At 40.2% G+C, this 20958-nt stretch overlaps 1 protein-coding gene across 1 annotated transcript; it reads right to left on the bottom strand.

Annotated features, from left to right (window-relative positions):
- Positions 1–13840: 13840 nt before the first annotated feature.
- LOC131459847 (general transcription factor II-I repeat domain-containing protein 2A-like) lies at positions 13841–16171 on the bottom strand. Its single transcript, XM_058629972.1, is given in 3 exon segments — positions 13841–15353; positions 15953–16135; positions 16137–16171. Coding segments are annotated over 3 exon segments (1731 nt in total).
- Positions 16172–20958: the final 4787 nt, after the last annotated feature.

The raw sequence follows: 20958 nt of genomic DNA on the forward strand, positions 1-20958 counted from the left end.
CTGTCCTGTGATTGGCCAGGTATCTGGAAGTGACATAATTGGTAGGCCAGCTCTCAGATACACAGCTCCCCCTCTGCATCTCAGCAGCGACAACAAGAGTAGTTCTTCTTCTTCTTCTACGGTTGAATGTACGCAACCGGATGTGCCCGGACACTAGTGCCCGCACCAGGAGGCGCTACGGTGGTGAGAGGAGTGGTGAGGGATTCTGATGACAACATCAGCATACGGAAGTGCCGATCCGCTTCGCAGAGCCCAGGAAAACAATAAAACCCTATTTTCTCAGCAGTTGCTGAACTGTTTGTTCTGAAACTTTAGGGTTTCATAAACGAGGTAATGACGCAGATACACACACAAACACAGCGTTAATTGGAGCTTCCAGCTTATGTCGCCTTTAAGTTTGTTCCAGTTATTACACTGAGGTATGGTTTTTGAAAAATTTTCACTTTTGATTGTAAATGCATGCAAATGTAAATATGGTCTTTAATATATATATATATACACATGTATATGTATGTATATATATATATATATATATATATATATATATATATATATATATATATATATACACATGTATGTATATCTATATGTCACCACTGTCAAAGTGGGATAATGATAATGGTGTCTAGTGTCAGAAATGAATGGACCTCCACTGAGAGTTCAAGCTTCCCCTTTGGCCATTCATTCCTGATAATGGGTACCTGGTAAGCCATATCCCTCAAATATGGTTATTTTATGGTTTCATGCTGTCTACAAAGTCAGTGAGTTCATATTAGTACACACATTTCAAAAGCTTACAGACCATGTTTTACAAAAGTGCAAAGTTAAGGGTTTACTCTAGTTTATTTAATTGAGTAGACTACAGTATTATGTTGTTGAACAATTAAGCTTGAATAAGTTTTATTTTTTGTGAATGGAGTTCTTGGTGCATCTGTCATTTGCAGGAAAACAGTCACTTGGACACAGCTGACAAATTATTAGAAAGTTAACTTGTTGAAAAGTTTTAAATAAAAAGCTTTGACATGTCATACTTCACTTTACTTCCACGAAAAGCTGTTGCATTATGCAGTTTTGGCAAAACAAAAATCATGCTCTGTTATACATCCAAATATTAACAATTCAAAGCACATTGAATTAAAAGAAAAAGTTGATGAGGATGCTTCTTTGTGTTGTTAATCTGGTGGAAGGATAGTTGCAACCTAACCATACAAGTACTCGGTAGCTTCAAACTGTATTCAAGGTAAGGCTTTAAACAGATTCTGAAATTTCTGAAGTTTGTATTTTTTAGAGTTGTTCCGATTCCGATACCAGTATCGGAAAAGCCTCCGATACTGCCGAAAATGCTGGTATCGGTATCGGCGAGTACTGGAGTCCAGGCACCGATCCGATACCACGTAATTTACTGGTTAGCTCCGTTAGCGCTGATACAGTTCTTCTTCGCTGCTCTTAAAATAGTTGTGCTGTGCTGCCATCGGCAGCTGCCGTTTTAGGGGGGCGAAGAAGAATTGATCAACCTGGGACACGTTAAATCAGAAAAAGGAGCTAAGTTGGCGCATCATGTCGGCGGTTTGGCAATATTTTACAGTTGAGGCTCCCACAAGTAAGACGGCAACATGCAACATCTGTAAAGACACAATTTCGAGGGGTGTCACGAGTGTCGCAAGTTTTAACACCAGCAATTTGATTAAACATTTGAAGACGCGTCACGCTAAAGAGCATGAAGAATTTAACGCTACTAAAGCTAAGGGGGGAAAGAGGGACAAACTGCAGCAGCAAACTCTGGAAGGTGCCTTCAAGCGTTTTGATAAATTCCCCAAAGACAGCCAAAAAGCGACGAATATAACAGACAAAATTTTGGAGTTTATTGTCCTGGATGACCAACCCCTGTCTGTCGTCGAAAATGTGGGATTTCGCCGCTTAATGGAGCATTTGGAGCCAAGGTACTGTTTGCCAGGTCGTAAATAAATCTCCACGAAACTGCGCTACCCAAATTATACGAGACAGTTAGGGAACATATTTCGTGTATGCTGAAAGACGTGGATGCAATCAGCTTTACCACGGACATTTGGACCTCCGACGTGAGCCCAATGTCTTTACTAAGTTTAACGTCACACTGGGTGGACAGAGAGACAGCATTTACCCCTCGAAGTGCGGTGCTGCACGCCAACGAGTTCCGAGGGTCACATACTGGCACATTAATTGCCGAAGCAATTGAGGGGATGCTAGTGAAGTGGAAAATTCCCAAGTCCAACGTCCATGTTGTTTTGCGCGACAACGCTAGCAACATGAAGAAAGCCATGGACGAGATGGATGTACCAAGTTTGGGATGCTTCGCCCACACTCTCCAGCTTGTGGTGCATGAAGGGCTACTGTCACAGAGAAGTGTGAGTGACGCACTGGCGAATGGTAGGAAGATAGTCGCCCATTTCAAACACTCACCACTGGCTACCTTACGCCTGGAGGATATTCAAAGGATCTCCAAATGCCCACCAAACGTCTGCACCAAGACGTAGCAACAAGGTGGAACAGTACCTTTTATATGGTTGAGAGTTTACTGGAGCAGAAGCGGTCAATTTCAGCATATGGAGCTGACCACGACCTGCCAGTTACCCTTACGGCTAACCAGTGGGCTTTACTGGAGAAAACAATCACTGTTCTTGTACCATTTGAAGAACTGACCAGACAGATTAGCTCCTCCACCTCTTCTGCAGCTGAAGTCATTCCCTCAGTCACAGTGCTGAAACGCCTGCTTGCTCGGGAGAACGAGGGGGACACAGGGATAAAAACTATGAAAACTACCCTTCTTGAGGCTGTCCAGAAAAGATTCAAGACCATCGAGAATGAGCCCTTGTATGCAGTTGCCACTCTTTTAGACCCAAGATTCAAAGACAGGTATGTCTAATATTTTTATTAAATGTCTATATTATAAGCAAAATTATGAAATGGTGTTTTGGATAACTAGACATTGCATTATTGATTACTATTGCATTAATATGTTACCACTAAAAGCAACTATGGAGGAAGTGGTTTATTTATTTTATACATTTAGACATTTATTTATTATTTTTCTTGATGTTTCAGATACTTCACAAGTGCAGACAGCATCAAACATGCCAAGGATGCTCTGACCCAAGAGGTGGAAAAGATGGAGGCGTTACAGAGCAGGACCACACCTGAGGGAGCAGAGAGAGTGCCAGAAAACCCCCATAAAGCCCCCCGTATGGAAGCACAGCCGGACAGCAGCAGCAGCAGAAAGAGCAGCTTGAAAGGCCTGTTTGAGGAAATCCTGCAGGAGCATGATGAGGAACATGGGGCAAGCAGCACAAGCACGCAAGTTCAAATACAGACATATTTGACAGAGCAAACGATCCCACACTCAGACAGCCCATTCCAGTACTGGGGAGTCAACGAAATTCGGTTTCCCACCCTGGCTGCGACTGCTGCAAAGTTTCTCTGTGCTCCTTGTACCAGTGTTGACAGTGAGAGACTGTTCAGTGCAGCGTCCAACATTGTTGACGCAAGAAGGAACAGGCTAGGAGGAGAGAGGGCAGAAATGCTTATCTTCTTGAAGAAGAATCTGCCTTTGCTTTTGAAATTATGAGCAATACTAAATTGCTAGAAATGCTACTACAATATGTAGCCTACTTGTTTTAAAGTATTTTTTGTTTACTGTGTAGCTGCTGCTCTTTTGATTTGTAGTTTTTTATGTTTACTTTATAGGTTGGTGTTGCACTATTGTTAAATACTGCACTATTTAAAGATTTAAATTATTATTTTATTACATAATGCTGCACTTTAATTTGTTTTTTATAATTATTCCTGTATTTATTGAAGTTGCCGTTGCACTACTGTTTTTTATACTGTTCTATTTAAAAATAAATATAAAAAAAAATGGCTTCCATTTGCTGTATTCATTCATGTTTTACAAAGGGTTTAACCTGAGCCTTACCACAATGATAATCATATCACAGTATCACACGCAGGCATAGTATGATTTTTTTTCTTAACACACTGGTATCGGTATCGGTACTCGGTATCGTCCGATACCGACAGCACAAGTATCGGAATCGGTATCGGGAGGGAAAAAATGGTATCGGAACATCTCTAGTATTTTTTAAACGTTATTGGATCACTGGGAATGGTGCTATTGAAGGAAATTCAAAAGGCTAGAAAATAAATCTATGCCGTGATTTCCATCATTTTCTAGTGGGGCAACATTCTGTTGAATTGCATTCATAGTTTTCTCATTTATCATTATATCAATGGGTGGAATCACAACATTGTTTCTAGTTTGAAACTCGGGCAAAGGACCTTCTTCATTAATACCAAAAAAGTTATCTACCTCAAAAATGGCATCTATAGCTGGGTCATGTGTCCCTATGTTGCTGACGACACCTGAGTGCCACAGTTGAAGAGGAGTCTGCCCCCCTTGTGTGGAAAGGCCATGATTGTTCCACTGATTTCTAAATTCAGCAGCTGCCCTTTGAATTCTTGGCATATATATATAGTGGAGGCAAAATAAATGAAGTTCATTTACTGAATCTAGAATACCCTGCTCCTCCATGAAGTTAAAAATGCCAACAAAGTGTCTTGATACCACTCGATTGAGCTCTGCCCATAGTCTTTCAATTCTTTGATTGTGTACGGATACACCTGTTATGACACTGCTTCGGTTTAAGCCCCTTCTTTCCAGTATGAAACAAGCAACATCTATTTTTTCCATTCTGTAATCACACCTCACTCTTGATGACAAGCCAAAGTTCTCCACTCCTTCTGTAAACAATGACAGGACGCTGGAGGCGCTGTTATTGTTCAAGCATCTAAGGTATGTTATAGTTCGGCTGAAGCCATCAACACAGCCATGGAAGATCATCTTCCAATTTACAAGTTTGTGGTTGCTGTCAAAGTGCCTGAGGAGAAACACATACAGTTAAGGAGACATTAAGAGATTTCACTGTTCAGGATATAAATTATAAAACAAAAACATTTTATTGTGCAACAAAGTTTGGTCAAAATCAATTTAATTCAGTGGAATATCTTATTGCAAAAATATAGGTAAGCCAAGTGTGTGAAAATGTATGATTTGAATAGCATCAATCTAATTTATGATATTTACCAACTTTGCATAATTTGGCTTAAACTGCCACCCTAAAATTTTTTAATTTCAGCTCATTAATTTAAATGTCATCTGTAAACTGTTCTTACAGGTTTAGAACAGATTCCAGATTTTTCTATAAGTTAAATAATAATGTTATTTTACTGATGAATATTTACAAACCACATTTATTTAATGTATTTGTTTCAATATAACTTAATTTGCATGATGTCAGAAATTTGCATTCCGATAAAATTGTGTACAATAAAGAAAAACTGGACAGATTAAGTTTCAATGTAAATACGGTGGATAATAATCATATTGATATTTCTGAACATTCAACTTCAAGCAAGCTCAAGTTACCTTTTTCTCTAGTTACTTTGATATAGTGCCTTATAATAAATATTTAACCTACCATAACTGATTTGGGTTCCGGATGTTATATACCCTTCGTCTTATGGCATGACGGCGTCGAAATGATCTCCCAATGGGGTCAACATCCTGTATGCTCTGTCTGACACGACATCGTTGAATTCGTATATTGCGTGATCGAAGGCTCCCAAGCACATATGCTTTTCCTGCATTTGGAGTATTCTGCAGAATATCACTCACAATTGCATTCAGGTCTTGATTTGACAAAACTGAGTATGCCAATGGTTGCACTCCCAATAGTTGTCTATGTCTATAGAGTGTTCGACGACTGATTCCAAAGCATGATGCAATTCTTTGCCAGTTCATTCCAATGGATACACAGTAAGATATCTGCTGTGATGTTATACTGTACCGGGGGTGGCCTGGGTGACCAGTCAAAGTAGTTGGAGGTACCAACATATTGAAATCAGTGGATCTCTGTCTGTTCTCATGTTCACTGATCAGGGAACAAAAGTTTCTATATAAGGCCTCTAAAATACTGACATACCCCCAATTGCTTGGGTCATCAGCAAATCTTGACACAGAAAGATATGCACATATAGTCCGTGCATGATCCTCAAGCTCTCTGTACACTGAAAAAAGTGACTTTTTGGTGCAGTAAACTCTATTAGAGTAACTGTCATAATTTCTACCTTGTATTTTTAAGATTCAGTGAGAACTAGAGTTTCTTAAGTAAAAATTAAACATTTTATTAACGTAATACATGAATTATGGGAGAAGAGTAAGTTTTACTTTGGTTTTCTCATACTATTTAAATGTTTAATAGTTGTAAATACATAAACCTAGAAATACTACATAAACTTTACTCTGAAAATGTAGCATTTTGAAACGCATGCACGACGCATGCGCACAGTACAACAGGACTGGCTCTGCTGCTCCGGACGTTACAGGATCACAGAGCAAGCTGTAGCGCGTACGACAGTCATTTCGCAGGTAAGTTATTACCGTTCTGTTAAATGTTTGACAATATATACAATTGTTATATAAGTCGCATGTATTTTGATAGTTTGACGCAAGATATGTTACTGTTCATAAGTTAATTTAAAGTTGGCATTACGCCACATTGGTCCGTGCTGGCCTGTAAGTGGGAAGGCTGCAGTTTTTTCGGCTAAAATAACTAAATAAATAATAAATAACTAAAGCTATGGTATTAAAAAAGCACCAATATAACGGTATAACGTTAATCAACTGACGTCAGCGTAGTAGAACAGGTTTTTTTTCTGTAAAACGTTTGGTGGCGACACTTAAGTAACGTTATGTTAGTGAATTAACGTCGTGCATTGAGAATGAGGGGGAGATAGCCTAATGATGAATGTTTGACTTCGCTGGCAGTTTTCTTTCTTTACTTTTTTTGACAAGAAGCTAGTTAGCACGGCTAACAAACTGCATGGCTGTGCTGTGTGGTCTGAAGCCCACAGCATCTCAGCATTCATGTTTTTGTAGTTCAATGTAGCTCAAGTTCTACTAGCAAGTACATCTGTTGAAATGTCATGTATTAATTGCTTTATTTAGCATAGACAAAACAAAATGTTCATTTACATTTGATCGTGATACAGTTTATTTCTTATTAAGTCTTATTAAAATATTTTTCTATCCATCAACAGGAAGCAAATCAGAACCGAAGATTGTTCTCATCATTCAGGCAAGTAGAAAATAATGTATGCATGATATAATATTGTTTTGTTATTTTCCATTATTCATCCATCATAACGTAATATTAAAATTGTGGCTGCATATTTTAGATCATTGTTGTAATACCACAAATTGCCAGTGGACTTTGTCGACAATTAGAGTTTAGGTCTAGGGAGGTGGAGAAATTCATCAGGGAGAAAGCATAGTCCTCTTGTGATATGAGATGGTCATGCAAAAGATGCAATTGTAGGTCATCAAAACGTTTAGAGCTCATTAAACATTATAGGTTGAAGCTCTATGAAACATCACATCTGCTTGTCAAACTAGGTAAAGTAACCCAAGTCCTTCCTACATGTTTTTCTACTTTTTCCTTCAGTTGACTGTTAGAGCTTTACTGTGCAGAAGCAGATGCCATTTTAAGATTTTTAACAAGATACATTTTGTGGAAAAAAAAAACCCACCGGACAAAAATTAATATTATTTTCTGTTTTTGTTGACGTTGCCCAAAAGTGATAGTTCTACTTTAAGTTTATTATTGAGTGCACACCAGCACCACTCTTTCTTTACAGCCTCAATAATTAACATAAAATAGAATTATCACCTTTCGGACAATGTTTCATTAAATCAAAAATCATAAACAATGTCCTCTTTTGTAAAAAAAGATTTATTTTATACTTTGTCTGATTTGTGTAGGGCATGTATTAATTAGGGTGTGAAAATATATTATTTGTTTTTTAGTATTTTGTTTATTATTTGTTGTTTTATCACACCATGTCTTCTTTTTTTCTCTCTTGTAGTTCTGCTTGCCCAAGACTGTGATCATGTCTGCCCCAACTCAACTACGTGTTGTTATTGAAGAGACACAAGTTTACAAGTTAACCCTACCAGATGGAATCCCTAGCACTGTAGACGAACTTTTGGCAGCTGCGCAGAATCATTTTCAACTTGAAGGGAGTTATACTGTAATGCACATGGACAAAGATTTCGATAATCAATTCTTCACACTAACATCAACCGATGTGGTTAATGACAAGGACACAATCAAACTAGTTCAAACAGAACCATCTGTTATTTTAACACTGACTTCTGTCAGTGAGCCTTCATCTTCCTCCACTCCAGTGTCGCTGGATCAGTCCCCTCAAGATGAGAGTTCCTCAGCTAGCTCATCTGACACCATTATTTTACAACCTTCAGCGGAGTATCGATCAGAGCCTTGGCCAACCAATTTTGTGATACCCATCTTTTCATATGGTGTCGAAATGATTCTTGAAGCTGGAAATCAAGCTTATGAACGTGATGGCTCACTCCTTCAGGATCCAAGTATCTACTCTGACATTCTAGAGAAACTTGCAGAAGCAATCTACCACTACCAGGCCTATCCCAGTGCTCTTCAACAACTGGAAGTTGTAGAAGCTCTACTAAGCAAGCATCCATGCTTGAGGGAGCCTGGAACCTCATATTCAGGCACATATGGGTGGCAGAATCGTCTCAAAATGAAGATGGCCAATTACCGAAGTAAACTGAAAAGACGCAATGTCCCTTGTCCTGAGCTTCACATCAACTCCTTGAAAAGGAAGGCCCCTGGCGAGAGACATCCTGCAAAAAAATGCAAGAAACCGAAGAGAGCCGAGGTGAACTTCCTTCCTCCACATCCAAGTGGAGAAACCAATGACAGTCTGGAGAGGGACAGACAGGAGCTCCTTAACGAGGTTAAGAAGAAGAACAACGCTAAATTAATTTCAGAAAAAATGGCCAACACATTTTCCTATCGAAGACTCGAGGTTGTGAGTGATAGTCCTGCTGCTGCTGACTTCAAAGACAGATGGCCTGCTTTGTTTTGTGAAGCTGAGGTAGGTGAATATATAAAGCCTTCAAAATTTCACTTGCTTTATTGAGCTGTAACAATAATTAATGAATTATTTTTTTAATGATCTAATTGATTTCTTTCCTAACATGTACATTTATATAACATATTAATTACTTGTGAATCTTTTTTCCATTCAGATCAAGGAGGAATTCAGGAGAGTAACTACCATTCCCCTGGAGCAAACCTTCATGCACAAACTTGACGAATACACACCAAAACTTATTACGCTGATGAAAGCCAAGGGAGGTGCCGTGGGGATCAAGATGAGGCCGCTCCTGGACAGATTCAGTCAGGTGTGCTTGTTTTGCTTATTCATATGTTTTACAGGGAGATGGGCCTCACTCACAGACATACACATATACAGCCTCACACTTGGTAGATTCAATGCCCTTGCACGCTCTGGGTCCCTGCACTTATAACACAAGAGCAAAGATATGCACATATGTTTTCACTTGTTAATTGTGTATGTATAATTGTTATGTTCATGTTCTTAATCTGTTCACAGAAACAGAGCATTGAGATGAGGCGTGAAACCGTTATCCGCAGCCTTATACTGTACCTTGGCGAGAAGGAAGAGGAACTTTTTGAAGACTGCTTGGTATAGCATTATTTAATCATTAAATAATAATGTTGAATGACACGGGTTAATTTACTGTTAGATTAAATGGAGGACAGCAGACAAAGGTCACTTTGAATGATTCATGGAGGTCTATTATTTGTTTCTCAATAACATTCTTCTTTTTTGTTGTACATCATATGCAGGAGGACAGCCGGAGTGATGTCAGTAACCACATCCTCAAAATACTCGTCGTCCATGGTGCTGATGAGGATCCAGTCGATGTCTCCATCCTTGTTGAAGGCCATGAGATTTTGCCAGGGTGCAACAGTACTGCGAAAGCTTGCTCACTGCTCATGGGACTGATTTATGCCCTCAACTTGGCATACCCTCCCACTTTGCGCTACACTTTTGAAGTTTTCCAAAAACTCTTGCTGGAGCTGGATGGCTTTAAACTGTCCCCAAAAGTAAACACCCTGAAGTTGAAGTTGCTTTCCTAAATGCATGTCATGACTTTGTCATCCTAGAGGAGAAATGTGGCATCATGCATGGACCCTTGTTGAGGACGTAGCATCATGCATATGGACCCTTGTGAAGAAATGCCAAGAATTAGAGTCCAGTTCATCTTCGTTTACCAGTGGGAAGTTGCCTGTCATATATGTTTTACTTTGTTTGTCAAATAAGGTATCTGTTAATTACAGTAAAGATTTTATCCTCATCTAGAATGTTTAGACACTTTGAGCTGTTCATTGTTAATTGAATCTGTTGCTTTTATTTCATGAATGCATTCTTAAAAGTGCAGAAAGTTGATAATTCGACGTTTATTACTGAAGTTGTGGTTGATGGTGCTGGTCTACCATTATAGAGCATTACATTGACAGTGTTCCTAATATGTTGTGTACATTGGATATCTGTTTGTTATTTTTATGTCAGTCATGCCAATGTAAAATTTATGGCTACCCCATAAAAGATTGGGCAATTCAATCCACATTAGTTGTGGATTTACTTTGATGGTTCTTGTTTGTTGAACTGTTTAAAATTAAAATTAAACGGTTTAATTGCATTGTAATTTAGTTGTGTGATATGTGATAAATATATATTAAATGCATAGAGTATTAGTTACATTTATTTGGTAACATTTATCAAAAGAAAACTGGCAATGATTACTTAATTTTAGTGAGTAATGTAACGTAATGGAACCAAGTAAAATCTACTTAATTACTTCATATCTGCAAATACTACAGATATATAAAATTTACTTAGAATTTTGAGGAAAATGATGTTCCTGCCTATGAAAAACAAGTAGACTTTACTTAATTTGTTTAAATAAATATATCTTAAAACTTGGATGTAATTAAGTAAATGTTACTTAATATCTTTACAACTGTTATGTTTTATGGTGAGTAAAATTTACTTGATACTGGCAAGTTAGTTTTACTTGATATTGCAGCATTAAATTTTACTTGAATCATTTGCGTGCAAATACTTACAATATATTTTTTAAGTAAATCTTATGAGTTGTTTTTTTCAGTGTATAGCCTCTCCTGGCCCAAACCGTCTGGCCCATCCCTTTGTAGTTCCTCAATGCAGTGCAGTGCACTACTAAAGAAATTTGTAATTTCTTCTTCATTACCTTTCACCTCAATTAATAAAGATTGGACTTGAAAAATAAAAATAATAAAATGAAAAAAGATCATTGTCCAAATCCACTGCTTTTCTGTAAATAGTTTGATTATTTTCACGCAGCGGATGCTAATGATCTGTGATTTCCTGATGTGGAAGAGACTTCCTGTTTAATGATGGAGGGCTTTCCTTTCTAACAGAAATGGTGTAAATGATGTGTGTATGTACAAAGAAATTAAGCTTATATAAGAGGTGTGATTTAAGTGCGTGAAAGATAACAATAGTGTATGCGAGAGTTAAAAAAAGTGGACGTGAGAGCCAAAAATGGTGAATGTGAGAGCTAAAAAATAGTATATGCGAAAGCTAAACAAAAGTGAATGTGAGAGCTAAAAAACAAATGTATGTAAGAGCTAAAAAAAAGTGTATGTGAGAGCCAAAAATAGGGAATGTGAGAGCTAAAAAAAGTGAATGTAAAAGCTAAAAAAGTGTATGTTGTCACAGTTTGCCCCGCCCCCTCCTCCGCCGGCCTGCCGGTCCTGATTACACACACCTGCTGACAATTAAACCATGTGAACCTTTAAAAACTCTCTGTTTCCTTGTTCCAGTGCGTTTTCGTCCATGCCTTATCACCAGAGCTCCTCGTCACAGCCACAGATTCCACAAGTTTCGATCCTCTTAGTGAGCGACGCTTTCTTTTGTAAGTTTTCTTCAGCTGATACCTTAGTTAAGATTTTTAGCCCTTTTTGTTTTCCTCCTTGGGAGGGATTTCTGTTTATAAATTTTCACAGCCTTTTTAGGAACTCCAATCACTAGGATTTTGACTTACTTTTTATTAGTTAGATTGATTAGATCCAATCATTTAGATTGCGTTTTGTTTTTGACCTCGTTCTTGGTTAGTTAAAGATCGCCAATCAATAGGATTGTGCTTTTGAGTTAGTTTTCGTTTTAAAGTGTTTAGAGCTCTGTTTTCCTCCGTTTGGAGAGTTTTCTGTTTTGAGTTTTAGGTGATAACCATAGTCTGAGTTTGTTTCCTCTTCGGAGTGATTTTTTGTTCCTCGTCCATAGTTCCGCAACATTTCTTTTGAAGAGCGTTGCGTTCTCCATTTGTTATAGTTTTTCATAGCCTCGCTTTTGTTTTCCTCAGTAAAGAGGATCTGTCTTGTGTTTTGTTAACGAGTGCCAATAAAGACCATTAAAAAGCCTCTGTGTCTGACTCCTCTGAACCATCTTGTCATATGTGAGAGCCAGAATTAGTGAATATGAGAGTTAAAAAAGTGAATGTAAGAGCTAAAAGAGTGTATGTGAGAGGTAAAATTGTGTACGCGAGAGGTAAAGGAATTATGGCCTATGCGGCCCCTCATATGACGTGATCTCTACGAGCATAAACGAAGCACTGGCAAATGACAATGTGCGAGTGATTACTAAAGGATCACCAGGTGAAGTGCATGAGATAATTAGGGGAGATGTGTCAAAACAACTGAAGAAACCACGTGACAGTAAGAGATGACATTTACCAAAATAAACGGGGAAGTGAAAATCAAACCCACACTGAAAGTGACATGAACTTAACGTGACTTTTAACCTAAACTAACACAATAACTAAGCAAATAAAAACACTAACAGACTTGACGCTTTGTGACATGTCCATGTGGATTTCTGCATAAATAGAAAAGTAGCTGACAAACTTAAAGGAATATAATATCACTGCTGGAAAGGTGTTTTTTTTTTTTTTTTTTTACCTGTCCTGCCCAGTACCTACGACATGTAATATGGTTGACTGCATGCATTGTGGTGTCGGACAGATTTATTATGTGCAGGGCGAGACTGTGATACTGGGAACTGCAGTATTTTTGTTTCATGATGTGGTGTGGGCAGCCGGACTGGACAGGGGGACAGGGAGTGGACAGACAAGGGGTGGGGGAGTGAACGTGAAATTATATAAAAGTAGACAGAACATACTCGACAAGACAAAACATAAACAATATTAGACTAACAGGTTAATAATATTAAACAGTTGAAATTATTTAGCGCACACAACATAGTCGGCAAAACAAAACATAGACAACGTTATACTGTCATTCAAGTACTGTTTCTATAGTAATTGTTAACAACCACATCAAGAGAGGGTGTCCAAGCTTACAGTGGCTATAGTTTATCTTAGTGTGTGTGTGTGTGTGTGTGTGTGAGCGTGCATATCAGTGTTTATGTGCAGGGATGTGGTTGGAATCTGGGTGGGGGACTAGGCCAATGCCCAGCCAATCCCCAGCAGCGGGCCGATAATGAGCCTAAGGCGCCGAGCAGCCGTACAGGGCAGGAGAGACCCACAGCCACTCCCCCCCAGGATAGCAATGCATCCACCACACAGGGGACCAGTCGGTGGAGTGCAAGGCAGAAGCTCCCCCACCCAGGGTCGACCCGAGGGACCAGGCGACGACCAGACCACGGAGAGAGGCCGAGCCACCCCACATCCAGGCAGACAGCAGAGGCCCAGGCCCCCCGCACCCAGAGCCCACCAGCCCACCACCGGGGGAAGCAGAACCCCTCTAGACCTGCCCTTGATTCCCTCTTCCCTATATAGTGTCCCCAGTTCCTTTGTCTTTTGCCAGTGCGTCGTTTATGCTTTTGAGAGAACACGTCAGAGTCCAAGCCTATTGTGATGTGATGTTTTGTTTAGTTTCATCAACGAAAACAGTTGTTCACACAGGTATGTGCTGCCAAACATAGACAGCGTGCGAGCAACTTGGGTGCGCAGCTCAGGCATTGTGTCGGGGATGAAACGCGCAAACTCAGCAGCGCTCACGGACTCATATTTTGCCTTCAGGGTGTCATTACACTGAAGCTCAATCAGCTCCATTTGGAGATTTACTGGTGCACTTTCCACGTCAACTGCAAATGGATTGCTGAGCAGTTGAAGCCTGCTTTTTTGGGCTTCAAAGTCGGAAAATCTCCGGCTGAAGTCGGCAGCAAGTATGCCGAGTTTGTCAGCAAACAGTGTACTCGGGAACACGACAGTAGGCTCACTAGGCTCAGTAGGCTGTTTAGAGACCAGCTCGTGCATGGTCTTGCAACACGAAAAATGGGCAAAGTTATTTTTCCGCATCTGCGTTTCCCACAGGCTCAGCTTGGTTTTAAACGCCCTCACAGTAGAATACATGTCAGAGATGACATGGCCCCGCCCCTGCAGCAGCAGGTTCAGTTCATTCAGATGGCCAGCGATGTCACACAGAAATGCGACTTCACACAGGAACTTTTTATCACGGAGCTCTGTAGTGTCTTTCCCTTTGCTTTCCATGAATACACAGATATCCTCACGCAGCTCGAAGTACCTTTTCAACACCTTTCCCTTGCTTAGCCACCACACCTCTGTGTGATAGGGCAGGTCACCATACTCAGAATTTAACTCCTCCAGAAACGTCTTGAACTGGCGGTGATTTAAACCTTTTGCTCTAATGAAGTTAACTGCTCTTGTTATGGTGCTCATTACATGTTCCATTTTCAAAGCTTTGCCACACAACGACTCTTGGTGTATGATGCAGTGATAAGATATCAGCTCACCCGTGCCGTCGTTCTCCTTTTTTCTCTCCCGAATCCTTGCCACCAAGCCACTTTTATGACCGCACATTGCGGGCGCTCCATCTGTTGTTAGTCCCACAAGTTTATCCCAAGGCAGCTCCATGTCATTTACACACCCAGATACCTGTTCATACAGATCCTTTCCTGTAGTTGTGCCATGCATCGGACATAATCCCAACAACTCTTCTGTCACGCACAGGCTTGAGTCCACTCCTCGGATGAAAATTGACAGCTGAGCAATGTCCGATATGTCGGTGCTCTCATCCACAGCAAGGGAGTATGCGATGAAATGTTTTCCTTTTCCCACAAGCTGTTCTTTAATATTAGTGGAAAGCTGTTTTACACGGTCAGCAACTGTGTTTCTGCTCAGACTCACATTTGAAAATAGCTGCCTTTTTTCTGGGCACACGACGTCACAAACTTTGAGCATACAATTCTTTACAAAATCTCCCTCGGTAAATGGCCGGGCTGATTTTGCGATCTCTTCTGCCACAATAAAACTGGCCTTGACTGCAGCCTCACTTTGTGATTTGGCTTTTGTGAACAAAGCCTGCCGGGACTGAAGATTTCTTTTTGAAGGTGACATAGACCGGAAGCTCCAATTAACGCTGCGTTTGTGTGTGTATCTGCGTCATTACCTCGTTTATGAAACCCTAAAGTTTCAGAACAAACAGTTCAGCCACTGCTGAGCAAATAGTGTTGTATTGTTTTCCTGGGCTCCACGAAGCGGATCGACACTTCCTTAATTTGATGTCGTCATCAGAAATCCTCACCACCGTAGCGCCTCCCGGTGCGGGCACTAGTCCGGGCACATCCGGTTGCGTACATTCAACCGCAGAAGAAGAAGAAGAACTAGTCTCGTTGTAGCTGCTGAGATGCAGAGCATCCACCGTGCCAGAGGGGGAGCTGTGTATCTGAGAGCTGGCCTATCTATTACGTCACTTCCAGGTACCTGGCCAATCACAGGACAGTAGGAAAGCTCTCGTTGGCTGGCCAATCACAGCAACTGTTTGGTCTGAAACAGCGCGGCTGACGAGAGCGTCAGTGAGGAGATATTTTGATCGGCTCGTTTGCAGCGATTAGGAGGTTTTTAATCATGAAAACAAGTTAATATATGTAAGTAGACCTCCATAACTAACATATATGTGTGATACAAGCATTCTATGTCGCCTTTAACTCTTCTACCTTCTGTAGCCTTTGTTCTATGTTCATATTCTTGTATTTTTCTTTCTGTGCGTCTGTGTGTTTCGTTGAAGTTTCATAGTGCCTTCTTAAGTTATACTCCTTCATTACAGACACGCTGTCTCCACACACAAGACACACAGGCTTTCCTCTTACTTCAGTGAACATGTAATTTGCCTCTGTTTTCAGCGTCTACCTTTCTTTTTGCCATTTTGGGGGAAAGGGAGATGAAAATTGACTGCGATGTTCAGTCTTCCACTGTGACTGTGCTGCTGCTCATGAAGAGAAGACGCGGGATCGCGCTCGCTTGCAGGCACTCGGTACGCGCCAATGCACTCGCAGTGCATCTTGGGATTTGTAGTATTATGGTGCTGCGGGCACATAATACTGCGGGCCGGATTTAATAGTAATTAAATATCATCCCGCGGGCCAGAGACAACTCATTCACGGGCCGGATCCGGCCCGCGGGCCGTGACTCTGACATATGTGGTATAGACCAATGTTTTGTAGAATTCCACTGGGAATCCATCTGGTCCTGGGGCTTTTCTATTTGGCATATGGTGTAGGGCCTCATTCAGTTCAGCTATTGTGATATGGGACTCCATAGACTTGACCTGTTCATTATTTAGTTTTGGCAGATCTATGGAGTTTAAAAATGTGTTTATGTCTGTACTAGATACTTTGATGAATATAAGTTTTTATAGAAATCTCTAAAAATGTTATCTATTTCTTACAGTGCATGGGTTAGTTTACCATCTGAGTCTTTTAAGGAGTGGATAGTTGTTTTTTCTTTGTTTAATATAAGTTGGTTAGCTAGGTATTTACTGGATTTATTGCTATGTTCAAAGTTTTCCATGCGTAAAACCGTGTTTTTCTTTCTATTATTTTGTTTTATTCAAGTTTTAATTTTCTTATATTATTCAGCAAGTTCTCATCTTGGGATACAGCATAGGCAGTATCTAATGTTTTTATTTTATGTTTTAGTTCTGATTCCAGCAAGTTTTCTTTCTTCTTTTTAAATGAGGAGTAGGAGATTATTCTACTCCTCATAACTGCATTTGCTGCCTCCCAGAGGACACCTGGTGGGGTTCCTGGCAGGTCCATTTTTTCAAGAAATATTAACCACTCTTGATAAAATTTGGATCATCTAGTAATGATGTATTACATCTCCAGTTTCTGGTTGGTGGTGTGATGGCCTTATTAGTTATCTTTAGTGAAACTACCTGTCACTAATGGTGATAGGGTGAATCAGAGTGTTTATGACGTCTGATGGAATTGAGCTGTTGGTGAGAAAGAAGTCAATTCTAGAGTAGTAGTTGTGTACAGATGAGAAGAAGGTGTATTCTTTGTCAGCTGGATGGTAGGAGCGCCAAGCATCACAAATACCATAATCACTCATGTATTGTTTAAGTGTTTCTGTCGATTGCCAGTTCCGTGTTGTTCCTGCTTTACTGAGCCTATCAAGTTTAGGGTTGAGTGCCATGTTGAAGTCCCCTCCTATTATCAGTGTTGTGTCTAGGTGAGTGGACAGTCATAGAAAAAAGTGTGAAAAAAGGAGGGGTCATCGACATTTGGATCATATATGTTGCAGGGAGCAGGGACACCTGTTTCTGGCTGAACTCACTGAGAGATTCTCGCAGTGATTGGAATACCTTGTGCAAGACCTCTACCAGAGAAAGTCGAAGGTGTCCAGCTTTGTGTTTCGGGAGGTAAGGATCTCCATAAATTCACTGTCGGAGGATGAGGCTGCTCCAGGGGAGTCCTCCGGGCGACTGCGCTTGGAGGAGTGGGTAACAGCTGGTTGTTTTGGTTTCCCCATGACAACTTGTTGAAAGTATTGAATTGAATTGAATTGATTTGAATTGAATTGAATGAACGACAACTCCCAGAATGCACTGCACTTGCTGCCCTGAGGCTACTGAACTTTATAGAGTTTGCTCCCTTCATTCCTGCCAATAAAGTTTCTGACTTCCATGTTTATTTCCGTGTTCTTTGGCCCATAGAGCATGCGCAGTACTGTTACTCCCATAATGCCTGTTAACTTTGGGCTTTAAACCATGTATTTGTAAATAAATAGCAAAACCAACCGAAAGTGAATACAGTAAGCTGAAAAGTATAATGACGCAATTAAAGGTATAAATGACCAATTTAATGGTTTATTTAATTTATAGATAAGAGAGCTGCTCCATCCTAAGTCTGATGGATGCCGTCTCTCCTCATGAGACCAGGTTTTCCCCAGAAAGTTTGCCAGTTATCTATAAAACTTGTGTTGTTTTCTGGACATCACCTTGACAGCCAGCGATTGAATGACGGCATTATACTGGTCGCATTGGGCAGAGGTCCAGAGAAAATGATGGTGTCCGACATTGACTTAGCATATCTACACACAGACTCAACATTAACATTTGTGACCTCCGATTGTCATAATCGGGTGTCATTACTGCCAACATGAATGGTAACATTCTTGAATTCACGGTTATCTTTAGCCAGTAGTCTCAGATAAGACTCTATGTCGCCTGCTCTGGCCCTGGGAAAACACTTGACTAAGGTCGCCTGTGTCGCTATTTTCACATTTCTCAGAATAGAGTCACCAATCACCAGTTTGCTTCTCAGTCTGTGTGTTGCTGAGTGGGGGAAACTTATTAGAGGTGTGAACTGGTTGGTGGTGAGCAGGACCTTTAGGCTTAGCAACACCCAGCTTCCCTGTTCTTCTGGCTGCACAGGAGCTGCTGAGGGAGCTATAATGGAGCTACTGCTATGTGGTCTGGTTTTAAATGACTGACTTAGCTTCTATGGTGCATAGCCAAGTTCCTACCTTACTAAGCCTCGGCTCCATCATGGCTAATAAGATACACTTACATGTACTGTTATCGCGAAAAGAGGCAGAGGAGTAGCTAAACATGTGGCACACAACACAAGGGAGAGCAGGAGAAGGAGAGGGAGCGAGAGAAGCCGTTGCTGCTACGCTAATTTGTTAAGCCAGAAAAACCACCATATGTCAATCTACGTGAAAGATAGAGAGTTAAGCAAATTTTATATAAATGGTTGGAGGCAAAATGGCGCCAGTGTTGGCAGGCCATCCACCTTGGGCAGTGGCAGACTGGCCATCGAGAGCTCCGGGACGCTTCCCAGTGGCCTCATCCTGGCCTGACTTGAACAGTCACCGGACTGAGTGGACTGACTGGAGTTACTGGACGCCCGGGCCAATCAAATCAATCCATCTAGTTATGTAATGACACAACAATCAATTAGCTCTGCTGTCTTTACTCTAGTAGTCAAGAGAAATGGAGGGACAGAAGAAAAGGAAAGGTGGAGCAGAGAGAGAGAGGGGCAGAAAACGGAAAGCCCTTGCCACAGACGCAGCAAAATGTTGCAAAATAAGTGACATGTTCACCAGGACGGAAGGTCAGTCAAAAACGCTATAGCTTTCATTGGGTTTATCGTTCAATCATCGTCACCGCCGCAGACTGTGTGTCTCACGGAGGGTTAATTCCATCACCTCTTAAGCAACAGTAGTGGAAGTCAAATTTTAAATCATCTTTAGAAATCTACTTTTCCATCCATCACAGGCTGAGTTGGTTCTAACCATTATTTTGTTTTTGCATCTTATGTGTTTTTACTATACTCTATCTTTTAATATTTTTTTTTACTGTTTTTATTTCATTTTGTACAGCACTTCTTTCCAACCTCAGTTGTTTTAAATAAATAAATTTAGATAAATACATTTTGAGTTGAGTTTAGTTGAAAGTGAACAAGAAATAATAAATGTACAAACAAGTGTTTGTTCAGTGAATTGATTATAACAGCAGATACATAATTGCAGAGATAGCCCGACAGTAGAGAGCAGGAGAAAAACACAGCGTTACACCAGTGCAAACAGGAAGTGACACAATATGTTACTGCCCAGGTAGACTGTCAATCCATATTAATATGTTAAATTTAGTAAAATGAGCATAAAAGAAAAGATTTAAATTAACAGAATAGAATATTTAGTTTAGCAGTTTAGGTTAAGTTAAGAAATATTTCAAACCTTCAAATGAAAAATGTTTTTTTTTTTCATTAAGATCTTTAAATATTTTTTAATATCTTTTCTAATTGTGAATTTCTTATTTGCTGTGATTATACTTAAGTCTCACGTGTTACATGGTAATGTGTTACCTGGCGTTTCAACCTGTTATAGTTGGTCTTTATTTTCTCCACCCACTATTTACATAAGTGTTATCAACACAACATTGTGTTGTTTACAGCTTATTTTATCAGTGGAACACTACCAACATGTCAGGACCACACATTCCTCTTTACTTAGTCTATTCACTGGAACATCCCTCAGCACAAACCTGGTGGGCTGGTTTTTTGTGATGCAGGTGGATGGGTGTGGTGAGGCGCCAGGGATCACTGGAGCATTACAATGCTCCACTAGTTACTCAACAACGCACTGTTTAGTCTGTCAAAACAAAGGTCCTGTTCACACTTGCCATTGTCTGTGCCTTGGGTGATCCAGTCTCACATATGGAGATCTATGTCTGTTTACAACAACTTACTCACTGTTTACTTTGTTTATTGTTTATGTCACCAGACAGGTGAATTACTATTTTTGTTGTCTGCATGGCTTACAATGGCAATAAAAACATTCAGTTCAATTTAAATCTGAGCATGGTCACTGTTTGCAGTTTGCAGTCAAGACAGTAATGTGTAGTTCATTGTTGCCACCATGTGGTGGTTTGTCAGACATACTGTATTGCAATGGGCGTTGTTGCTTTACATGATTAGGGTTCAAGCACAAGGTACGTAGAACCCTATTGAACTGACCTCATCAAACTGAAAGTTTTTCAGAGACGAAAATACTCACATAAAGAACACAATTACTGATCTACAGGCACGCAGTATGAGAGACAATCTAGTTTTCTCTGGGATCCTGGAAAAAAACGAAGAAGACGCAGAAGCGACAGTAAAGAACTTCATTATAAAACAACTCAAACTCCTGGCAGACACCGTCAA

This window comes from Solea solea, chromosome 5 (assembly GCF_958295425.1).
Source record: "Solea solea chromosome 5, fSolSol10.1, whole genome shotgun sequence".
Classification (NCBI taxonomy): Eukaryota; Metazoa; Chordata; class Actinopteri; order Pleuronectiformes; family Soleidae; genus Solea; species Solea solea.